Source organism: Mesocricetus auratus, unplaced genomic scaffold (assembly GCF_017639785.1).
Source record: "Mesocricetus auratus isolate SY011 unplaced genomic scaffold, BCM_Maur_2.0 Super-Scaffold_100004, whole genome shotgun sequence".
NCBI classification, from domain to species: domain Eukaryota; kingdom Metazoa; phylum Chordata; class Mammalia; order Rodentia; family Cricetidae; genus Mesocricetus; species Mesocricetus auratus.
Genome location: NW_024429189.1, coordinates 19,579,154 through 19,590,910, shown reverse-complemented (window position 1 = coordinate 19,590,910; position 11,757 = coordinate 19,579,154). Strand labels below are relative to the sequence as shown.

General features: G+C 41.4%; 1 protein-coding gene across 1 annotated transcript in view; it reads right to left on the bottom strand.

The window, feature by feature from the left end:
• Nucleotides 1–2,611: 2,611 nt before the first annotated feature.
• The window catches only part of Lypd6 (LY6/PLAUR domain containing 6), a 131,403-nt gene continuing 122,257 nt past the window's right edge, over nt 2,612–11,757 (bottom strand). The window contains exons 4-5 of the mRNA XM_005068954.4: nt 7,242–7,372; nt 2,612–5,455 (exon numbers count right to left, since the gene is read on the bottom strand). Of these exons, the coding sequence (XP_005069011.1) occupies nt 5,288–5,455; nt 7,242–7,372 (299 nt within the window). The 3' untranslated portion in view covers nt 2,612–5,287. The remainder of the gene's footprint in view (nt 5,456–7,241; nt 7,373–11,757) is intronic.

The window sequence follows — 11,757 nt, the reverse complement described above, 5'->3', positions numbered from 1 at the left end:
CCTAATGGATGCTAATGGGTAGTTGTTAGCCAGTAGGCATGAAGGGCTAAATAACCATCTAGGATGGTTGATCATAACCATAGAACAGCCTCAGTGAATAATAGTCCAAAATGTAGAATTTGGAAAATTTCATTTTCAAATTATATTTATCTACAGTTAATTATCATCTTGCCTCAAGATTGACCTCAAAGCTGTGCTAAAGTACAGCATCTATAATGCTTCAACACCTATTCTGCAAGTTAGCTCTTGTATTTAGCTGAGCTCTATCTTTTGGATTTGTTATCATTTTGACAGGAGTGTCTTCTCAAACCTCCAAAATGAAGCTGGTGTCTCAGTTCTGGCTATAGTTTTCAACTCCAACTATAGCTTAGGCTGAACACATCCCATTGGTCTACTAACTACTTCATTCCAAATAAATAAGACTTACAGTTTTGTTGTTCTTGTGTGTTTAATCATATGATTTTCAAAAAGAGTTTGTGGAAGGTCCAATTTCATATTTCGGGGTGGTCTTGGCCAGTCCCACATCAAGGAGGTGTGTTTCTAAACAGGACATCTGGTATTTTGTGGCAAAACACTCACAGGGCCATTAGTCTGACATATGAAAGTCAGGGATGGGTCCAACTCCTCAAGTATTTAAAAAGCTTCAACATTAGGGCTAAGCCCGATGCTGACAAGTACCAGAGAGCCAAACTGAATCAAGCCAGGCTGAGTCAGGAGGAAGTCCAACATGTGCTCACATCCACAATGGTTCACTCAGAGCCTCTTACCAAAGAAGCCCAGCACAAAGCATCCCAGTGTGAGCTCTCCCTTAAAGCAACTCATCTGCTCACATCATGTGATGTAGGCTCCTGTGCTACTGCTAGGAGAGGTTGGGTAGGCACCAGGCCTAGTCAGCTGAGAGGTTGTTTCCTGGGAAACATGGCCGAGAAGACAGATGTGCTCGGCCTCTGTTGCAGATTCTGTCCAAACAGTTAGGCATCTCTGAGTAGGACCCAGACATTACATTGATTCTGAATTCTCCTCAGTGATGAATGGATTTATTGAGGTTATGATTTATTTTTAGCTTTTCCATTTGCCTCCTGGCTGATTCTGGGGGTGCTTTTTCTTTATGTCCACACTCAATAGACTTCCTTTATGGATGAGCTCTCCCCAATTTGACAACACAATCTCTGGCATCTCTTCAAATGGGGATGTCAGTGGAGGCTGGAACTCTAGTTTAGGAAGGCTAGTTCATAATTCCAGATATACAGTAAACCCCTGAAAAAATATTCAACTAAATGGTATAGTATAATTTTTCCAAATTATTCTGTTTAGTTCACGAGTCTGAAAGTGATTATTTCTCTGAGCATTTCTCTTCTCAAATTAGGATGGACACTCTTTCATCAGGCTTCCTTGCTTTCTTATAGGAAGTTTTCCCTTTTCAGCTTCTATTCCCTGCCTTGATGACACCCATGGTACCTCCCACCCTATTGCCAGAGTAAAGAAAAAGGGCACCACTAAACTGTTTCTTGTTACCTGTGCCTAATTCTCCAAGTATCACAGAAGGGACACTTGACAGAATGCGATCCTTAACATAGTTGTGCAGTGTCTGCAGTGACAAATGATCTGGATCCTCTGGGGTTCTTTTCTCATACATACAAAACAACAGGGGTAGACCAGATGTTCCTTAATGTTCCTTTCACCTTCAACTCAGCAACCTGAACAATAACTTTCTAGTAAAACTGCTAGAGGAAGGAGGAGGCATCATGCATGTCATCCTGGTGACATGTGGAACAAAGAGGAATCAGAGTCTCATAAGACAAACTGCTAGTGTGAACTTCCTTGGACCCAGGAAAGCTGTAGCTATCAAGTAGTAAATGTGTTCATGTTGATCAATGGAAGCAAGGCACAGAGCATGTTAAAGATAAAATCACACACAAAAGTGAGTATTGCCATTAGAACAAAAAGGAGGACTCTAGAGAAGTCATATCTTGGACTCTGAATTTTAAATTTGTTTGGAATATCACTACAAAAAATTTACACTCAGCTAATTACAGCTACTCCAACTTACAGAAAGACTGGAGTTTGCTGACAGAAGAAGCCACAGTTTGAGTATTTTGCTAAGGAGAGTAACAAACGAGAATGAAGGCCTGAGTTGAAGCACATCTGGGGAGCTAATGAGATGGCTCAGTGGTTAAAAGTTCGCACTTCACGAGCCTACCAACCAAGCTTGAACCAGCAGTGGAAGAACTGAAATGCATCCTCTGACTTCCAATAGAAGGAAAGAGCCAACTCCCCAAAGTTGTCCTCTCACCTCCATGCAGATAACATCTGTGAGCACGCACACACGCACATATATCTCTCTATGGCTTTTGATCCAAAAAAGAAATGTTCAAGGGACCAATAGCCCAGTTGAAAAGTTTGATGATCTTTCTTTGATCTTCTGAGCACTTAACTCTGTATGAATCATCTGGCATGAGAGAGTATCTTTCATGTATGTATTTCTTGACTGTGACATCTCTGGAAAATGAGCCCACGAAAGAAGCCCACTGTGGTGCTAAGTCCATGACTTGTACATAACCTGGTATATTAATCATTGATTGACATCCCACACTAGCAGGAAGAAGCCTGATGAAACACACGTAAAATCTTTATTCATTGATTTACAAAGTGTACAACATTTACATTTAGGCATTAATCCCATATTGACATGAATGTTGAAGGGAGTCTAAAAATAAATATGTGGCACATAGCTTAATGTACACATCATGGCTCTTTGCAAGTCAAGCCATCACCAACGGTGAGGTTTAATGGAAAGTTTAAAGTGACAGAATAGTCAGATGGCTAATTTGCCCTGGACCTTCGATGTGAATGGCCCCTCCTTGGCTTTTGAGGCTAGGGGTGGTGAGCAAATCACATTCTTTCAAGAGAATTAAACAAAAGCCACTTTGGAAGGCATTAGGGAGGCATGCAGCACATGTTTATACAGTGGCTGCAATTACTCCCCAGGTGATGGGCAATCTGCACCCTTGAGAGCCTTATCCCTGTAAACCAGCCAGGGAGGCTCTAAAGTGGTCAGTTCTTTGTCTCTTGTTCAGATTGCATGCAGCACTTGGAAAATGTCAGTGGAGTGTAACCATGCACAAAAGTGGTACTTGTAGATATGTACAACATCAAATTTCCATTTTCTTAAAGCATCTTTAGATGCAAGGTCAACTGTCTCCTCTTTTCACAAGAGGGATAAATAAGGAAGCTATAACTTTACTCCCCAAAGAAAAAATACCAACTGGGGACACATGCAAATGTCATCCTGAGAAGCAGGATGTATTCTACACAATAAGATGGGCAAATTCCCATGAAGTCAGGCCTGTGAATTTTCCTAGCAGAGAAATTCCACTTCCCATTCTTTTCAAACCTGTCACATCCCACAATAAGTGAAATCTGAAGGAAAAGGCTTCATTTATCAAACATCTTTGAGCCTCAGAGCCTTCATTTGTAAAGCATAAATATGTACTGTTCCTTACAGAACTGCTGGGAGTTATATGGCCTAACTATGTAAAGTGCTTACAAAGTGCCTGGCACATGTTTATTGCATGCCTTTCTCTCCGGACTCTCCCACCCCAATTATAGCAAGAAATCGATAAGCCTGCCAGATTCTGAATTAAGACTGTGTGATGCAACTTCAATGACTTGTATCAGAGTTTCTGCTGTCAGTTCATATTCGGTCCCTGAGGGGGGTCTCATTTTATGAGCCAGAGTTCCCTGTGCAGGGTAGATGTATCTTAACAACATTGTCCTCTTCATCAAGGCATTGTTCTGCCAAGTTCTATGCTAACATACCCCACAGGCCCACACAGATACTCACTAGGGCCAGTGATAGTCTCCACAAAGGTATTTCCAGAACAGTGCTTCTGAGGAAACCATGAGCAAAACCCTTGAGGCAAACACACAACTCAGGCTCACAACAAACTAACCTTTTCAGCATCAGTGCAAGGATCATTGATAACTATGAGTGAGTGATAAGCTCTACATCTGCTGAAAACAAGCACTCTAATTTCATATTTTGTTTTGAAAAAAAGATTTTTTGAAATATATTTTAGTTTCTAGGTTATGCCATATAAAAATAAGTATAATTTAAAGAATTTACAAGAAAAAGAAAACATTGTGATTTTTAGGTTAAAAAATACAGGACTGATGATGAAAATCTTTTCTACTTCAAATGTACTATCTGAGAGCAAAGAATATTATCCCTTAGGCCACTATATTACTTATAGTTCATCTTTTTCTCATCTTAGCACATATGTGCTCTTTATCTTCCTGATCTACCAATAATTTAATTTAGAACACCCTCCCTAAAATCACTTGGTTTTGGAAGGAGAGGGCTCTTTGGACAGTGGGAGAATTTTGCTTAGGCATTTCTGGGCCTTCAAAATGAACTAGGACTAACCTCCACAAAGCTCCTCTTTATTCTGAAACCCTCTCTCTGACTAGATTAGCTACATCTGAAAGGAATGCAACACCTGGAGAAAATAATCCCACTCCACTTTATGAATTTTTAGATGCTACTGGCCCAGCTAGAATTCAGGAACTCAGTAGGCATAATTAGTTCTCATATCAAGGCCAAGCTCTCCAGGTATAGCATTAACATAATGCTAATTTCATTATGAAGTCTTTAATCACTTCTACAAATACAACAAATATTTTTAATTGTCTTTTTTGTCTTCTACAAAGAGCAGAAGGACATGCTTCCCTGTGTTAAGATAAGAAGGCCAGGGAAATTACATTGAGCAAAGCACTTGCTACTTTCAGGGACTCCATTAGAATCTCAAAGAAATTATTCCATTTATTTTAGATTTAAAGTTTTAAAATTCTAAAGTCATAGGTGAAGTTGTGACTTGAATTAAGCCAGTGGTTCTTTACTCTTTTCCTGAAAAATGAACATCCATAGCTCATTTCTCACATCTCAGAGGGTCCTGGACCTCTTGAAGCTCATGCTTGGATTCTGAATGAAGAACCTGAGCGAGACATCAATAACTAGAACTCTTTCTTTGAGCAAAATCACAGGCTTGCGGTATAGAAAGTGGGGTCTGTATTGAGGACAGGCTGACTTAGATGGGGTCTCGGTTAGGCTGGAAATGAGAGCATTGAAGCAATGCTTGTTCTTCATGGTAATGGCAATGCCTGGCTGTGATGATGTCCGGGGTGCTGAGTTGCATTATGTCACTACTGCCAGGCCAATGACTCATGCATGACTATGATGGCCACAGGGAACCCCGCAGAGCTGGACTACATTTGGTGGAGAGGGCTGCTATAAAGTGAGTCCTAGCCACACCCACAAGCAGGACACAATCACTGACATACAGTGTGGATGCCAGTTTGTCTGATTTATAGGCGATGTTGTGGCAAATGTGGCATCAGTTTCATTCCGAGGGAGTGGTAGATTACAGATATTTCCTTCACAGCAGGAGGTGCAGATCTGAAAGAAAGTAAGAAGACAAAGGGTGAGAAGAAGCCAGCTTGTTTCGACCTCCTGGCAAATGTTGTACAATGGGGACATTGCCTGACATCCATGAAGAGCAATAATAATATCCCATCTAGAAGCAGCATGCTCCAAATGAAAAATTCTAGCCTCAATTTCAGGGGACCTTAGTTCTTTTTTGGGCATCTCACCTGTGCTAGCTGCTAGGCTTCAAGTCCTCTAAAACAACAGTTATTCTGCCTCTACAACGGGAATTGTGGAAGTTGTTTTCCTTCCTCACAGAGGCTCGTCCTGACAACAGGAAGTAATTGCTCAGAGGGTGAAACTTCCTCTGTGAGACTGTCACGATGAGGGTAAAGTGGCAATGACTTGGGTCAGGTGAACCTGAACGCTTCCCCTCATTAGTGCTATGGGTATTAAACTCCATTCTCTTGAGTGGGAAACATCCCATGGGTTCTCACTTACTCAATTACTCTTGCTTTATATTGCTGTATCCTTGAATCATATGATAGAAGCAACACCATGGGTTCACTGGCAGAAGTTGTTTGGGGTCATGGCTACCCACTGTGTTGACCAGCAGCCTCAACACCAACTGCCGGCTTGTTAGTAATGCAGACTCTCACACCACACCCAGAACATGGAGGACTGGGATCTGAATTTTAACAAGATCCCAGATGAATCAGATTAATAAGGTAGTTAATAGTCAGGAAAGATGCAAACTTTTGGCCACAACCAACATGAGTTCCAAAAATAGCAAAATGCTGGGAAGAGAGACTAGAGGTTAGGAGTGAGTTTGAATTCCATTCTGTCTTCTTCTTACTAGCTGTGTAACACAAGCAAACGGCACGTCTTTGGACTCTAGGTGCTCCTTTTGAGAAAAAATAAATCACAATAATGTCCAAGAGCCAAGCCCAGCTTGCTGGAGAAGTCAGGTAATAACCTTGATTTGACCTTTCTTCAAACTAGTAACAAGTAGGCAGATGGCGTTTTAAATTTAAATCCTTAGTGAATTTGAGAAGTGTCTTAAAAACTGGTTCTGCTTTTTGTGAATGAAAGCAGTCCTTGGTGACAATGCTGTTCCAGGGTACGGAGAAAGGGTGTTTTCCTGAACCCCAGGGAGGCAGTCTGACACAGGGGCAGATGTCAAGCAAAGTGTGACAAGTTAAGACCACACAGTCAGCGATGACTTGGAGCAGGAAAAGCAGGACTCCAGCGATCAGCAATGCTGGTTTCTTTCTATTCTCCTTCCTAGACACCCCAAGCTCATTTTTACACAGAATGCTCTGTATACAGACACCTGCTAAATTTCAAGGGAGCAAATCTACCAGAGGGGTTTTCTTATCACCTAAGGAATGACTCAGGTGCCAGTGGAGCACTTTCATAAACTGGGACCTCAATAGTGACATTCACCCTCACTTTACAGAAAGTTATCACAGTCTCCTGCTGCCTCGGGTGGAAGACTTGGGGTATCTGTAAGACTCTACCAACATGGGTATGAGTGGTTCCTGACTCTTTCCTTCCAGGACTCTTCTAAGTGAAGAAAAGCTCTATGATAATGTTCGGCACACTCTTCACATGTGCTTATACACTCCATCTGCTTGTCCTTTGCCCTGCTACACACTGGTATTCTTCTAAAGCAAACAGGGAAAACAAGCACATTTTCACAGCCACATAAAGACAGTGAGGCAGCCTACATTGAGAATGGGTGGGCGGGGTGGGGGAGATCTACTAATGAGCCCTGGAGAATCCAATAAAGGGAGTGGGAATTCATGCTTTCCCAGACCTTGTGGCCTTCGTGCTCCGAGTCCCGACAGCCCGTGGATAAGCACTCCTCCAGTGGGACACAGCGTTTGGTGACAGAGATGCTGTTTCCTGTGACTTCCATGATGTGCTGAGTGTAGCAGTATCTGGTGTCTGTCAGGAGAAAATAGCCCTTAATTGAGATGGGAAATGCAAGCCCGGTCTAGTTGAAAAGAACACAGCAGGCTGTCTTCCTGGATGCCCCTGAAATTCATTTTACATGAAATGCTCTAAATATAGGCAGCAGACGATGGCTGAGGGAACCAAATCCCAAAGAAGTAGCTCTCTCACTACCCGTCAAATGACTCAGATGCCAATGAAGAATTTTCCTAAATGGGGACCCCAATAATGAGACGAACCTTCGCTTTACTGAAAGTTATCAAAACAAACTGTCTCCTGCTTCCTTAGATGATGACTCTGAGTGTCTGCCATGCTCTAAGGCGATTCCCAGGAAGGTATGAGAACACATAGGATGAACACAAGCTCCATGTTAATATCCACTTCACCATGGCAAAGGGACAGACTCTGCAGAACACTGATCTCTCTTTCCATCACAATCCCCCCAAAGCAAGACACAATAGCGTAACTACACATTTTACCTTTTTTTATTTTTATGGGGTGACTGGTTCAGAGGATGGTTGCTTATAGTGACTGAAAAGAAAGGATAGGGAGGAATAACAGGTTTTCAGAAGATGGAAGATTGTAGGAGAGAGAGAGAGAGAGAGAGAGAGAGAGAGAGAGAGAGAGAGAGAGAGAGAGAGAGAGATATGTGTGTGTGTCTATGTGTATGTGCGTGTAAAGTATCAGGAACCATGCACCCTAGGCTCTGATCAGCTTATGACCACCTATCCAATGGGTTTTCTCTGGGCAAATTACCTGTGGAAAGAGACTGCCACTTGACAAGGACCAGTCAGTAGTGCATGGGACAGCATGGGAATTTGCAAAATTCATGCAGCTCGAAGGCTCTTTTCTCTCTCATTATATTGTTGAGCCTTTAGGTGGTTTTTAGTTTTACTTTATCAGTCACACATGCAACAGCTGTAATTTTCATTGAAAATTCTGTTCTTTCTCAAATACTTTCCTCTAAGATTCAGCAGGGGGCTAAGGCTTCTCAAATTTCTCACCTGGAATTACTAAACATAGCTTCTAATCCTAGGAAATTCTCTGACTCAATAGAGACAAGTACAAAATAGAAAACAACACTTTGAATGTTAAATGCGTACACAGAATAGGGAAAAAGCCTTGGGAATACACATAGTGCCTATTGTTGAGAGTAAGTGTCCTGGACACCAAGTATATAGAACCAACAATAGGATCTAGTATAATACAATGGGGAAAATGCAACATAAAATATGGGATGGAGAGATGCATCTTTACCACGCACAGGAGGTTATATTGGTGGAAGAAGTATGGTAATAGTGGGATGGGAAAAGAGTGCCATACCAAAGTCTGCCTTCTACAGAGAGACTGAGACATGGGACCCTTTTGTAGAAAAGGGAAATGTGTAAAAGCATATTTTGCAGACATGAAAGAATAATTTGGTTTTTGAATATTGCTGTCCTTAATGCATTGTACCTATGTTTATTACCTTTTTATTTAGAAACAATCTAATTTTACATATTAACCCCTGCTTCCCTTTCTCTCCCATCCTCCCATGACCCCCACCAACACCCCCAATCCACACCCCACCCAATCCATGAGGATAGTGAGGCCTTCCATGGGGGATCATCAAAGTCTGTCAAATCCTTTGGGGGAACGGCCTAGGCACTCTTCCATATATCTGAGCTGAAATAGTATCCCTCCATAGGTAATGGGCTCCCAAAGTCCATTTGTGCACTAGGGATAAATACTGGTTCCATTGTTAGAGGTCCCATAGACTGCCCAGACTTCCTATCTGGCACCCACATTCAGCTTTATGACTGGGATCCATGAGCTGTCACTAGATCGGGTCAATTGTTTCTGTGGGCTTTTCCAGCACGATCTTGACTACTTTGCTCATCCCCTTCCCTCTCAACAACTGGATTCCAGGAGTATAGCTCAGTGCTTAGCTGTGGGTGTCTACTTCTGCTTCCATCAGCTACTGGATGAAGGCTCTAGGATGGCAATTAAGGTAGTCATCAATCTCCTTATAGGGGAAGGGATCAAAGGCAGCCTCTCCACTATTGCCTACATTCTTAGCTGGGATCATCTTTGTGGATCTCTGAACATTTCCCTAGAGCCAGATTTCTCTTTAAACCTATACTGACTCCGTTTATTAGGGTATCTCTTTTTGGCTCTCCTCTATTCCTGCCCTGATTCAGTCTTTCTGATCCCTCTTGTTCTCCTCCCCCCTCTTTTCCCCTTCTCTATTTTATACCTCCCTCCCCTCTCCCCCCATGCTCCCAATTTGCCCTGGAGTTCTTGTCCCTTTCCCGTTTTTAGGGGAAACATGTGTTTCTCTCTTAGTTTCCTAGTTTCTTTGGTGGTAATTCTTTGCTCTGTGTCTAATATCCATATATGAGTGGGTACATACCATGCTTCTATTTCTGTGATTGGGTTACTTCATTCAGGATGGTTTCTTCCAGTTCTGTCCATTTGCCTGCGAATTTCAAGATTCTATTTTTTTCTGAGCTGAGTAAAACTCCTTTGTGTAAATGTACCACATTCTCTTCATCCATTCATCAGGTTGCGGGGCATCTAGGTTGCTTCTAGGTTCTGGCTATTACAAACAATGCTGCTATGAACATAATTATAGGAATGTCCTTGTTGTAGGAATGTGCATCCTTTGGGTATATGCCCAAGAGTGAAATTGCTGGATCTTGAGGTAAACTGATTCCCATTTTCCTGAGAAACCACCATACTGATTTCCAAAATGGCTGCACAAGTTTACACTCCCACCAGCAATGGAGAAGTGTTTCCCTTTTTCCACATCCTCTCCAGCATAGACAGTCATTGGTGTTTTTTATTTTAGCCATTCTGACAAGAGCAAGATCATATCCCAGAGTTGTTTTGATTTGCATCTCTGGTGGCTAAGGATGTTGAGCACTAAGTGTCTTTCAGCCACTTTAGATTCCTCTATTGAGAATTCTCTATTTAATTCTATACCCCACTTTTTAATTGGATTGTTTGGTGTTTTGGTGACTAGCTTCTTGAGTTCTTTGTATATTTTGGAAATCAGCCCTCTGTCAGATGCCAGGTTAGTGAAGATCTTTTTCCCATTCTGTGGGCTGTCGTTTTTCTTGCTGACTCTGTTCTTTGACTTACAGAAGCTTCTCAGTTTAACGAGGTCCCATTTTTTAATTGTTGATCTCAATGTCTGTGCTACTGGAATTATGCTCATGAAGTGATCTCCTGTACCAATTTGTCCAAGGGTACCTCCCACTTTCTCTTCTAAGAGGTTCAGTGTGGCTGGATTTATGTTGAGGTCTTTGATCCATTTGGACTTAAGTTTTATACATGGTGATAGATAAGGACCCATTTGCAGTCTTCTACATGTCAGCATCCAGTTATGCCAGCACCATTTGTTGAAGATGCTTTTTTTCCGTTGTATAATTTTAGCTTCTTTGGCAAATCTCAGGTGTTCTTAGGTGTGTGGGTTAGTATCTGGATCTTCAACTTGATTTCACTGGTCTACCTGTGTATTTCTGTGCCAACACCAAGCTGTTTTCAGGACTATAGCTCTATAATAGAGCTTCAAGTCAGGGATGGTGATGCCTCTAGATTTTCCTTTATTGTACAGGGTTGTTTGTGCTATCCATGGTTTCTTGTTTTCCATATAAAGTTGAATATTATTCTTTTAAGGTTTGTGAAGAATTGTGCTGGTACTTTGATGGGGATTTCATTGAATCTGTAGATAGCTTTTGGCAAGATTGTCAGTTTTACTATGTTGATCCTATCCATCCAAGAATATGGGAGATCTTTCCATTTTCTGGTATCTTCTTTAATTTCTTTCTTGAAAGACTCAAAGTTCTTGTTGTACAGGCCTTTCACTTGCTTTACCACAAGATACTTTATGTTGTTTGTGGTTATTATAAAGGCTGTTATTTCTCTGATTTCTTTTTCAGCCCACCTATCATCTGTATATAGTAGGGCTACTGATTTTTTTTTAGTTAATCTTGTATCCTGTCACTTTGCTGAAGGTCTTTATGAGCTATAGGAGCTCTTTGGTAGAGTTTTTCCAGTCACTTATGTAAACTATCATATCATCTGCAAATAGTGAAAGTTTGACCTCTTCCTTTCCAATTTGTATTCCTTTGATCTCCTTTTGTTGTCTTATTGCTCTAGCTAGAATTTCATGTACAATAGAGTGGACAGCCTTGCCTTGGTTCTGATTTTAGGGGAATCACATTGAGTTTCTGTCCATTTAGTTTGATGATGGCTGTTTTCCTGTATATTGTCTTTATTATGTTTAGATATGTTCCTGTTATCTATGATCTCTCCAAAACATTTATCCTGAAGGGTTTTTGGATTTTGTAAAAGGCTTTTCAGCATCTAGTAAGATGATCATGTTTTTCTTTTCC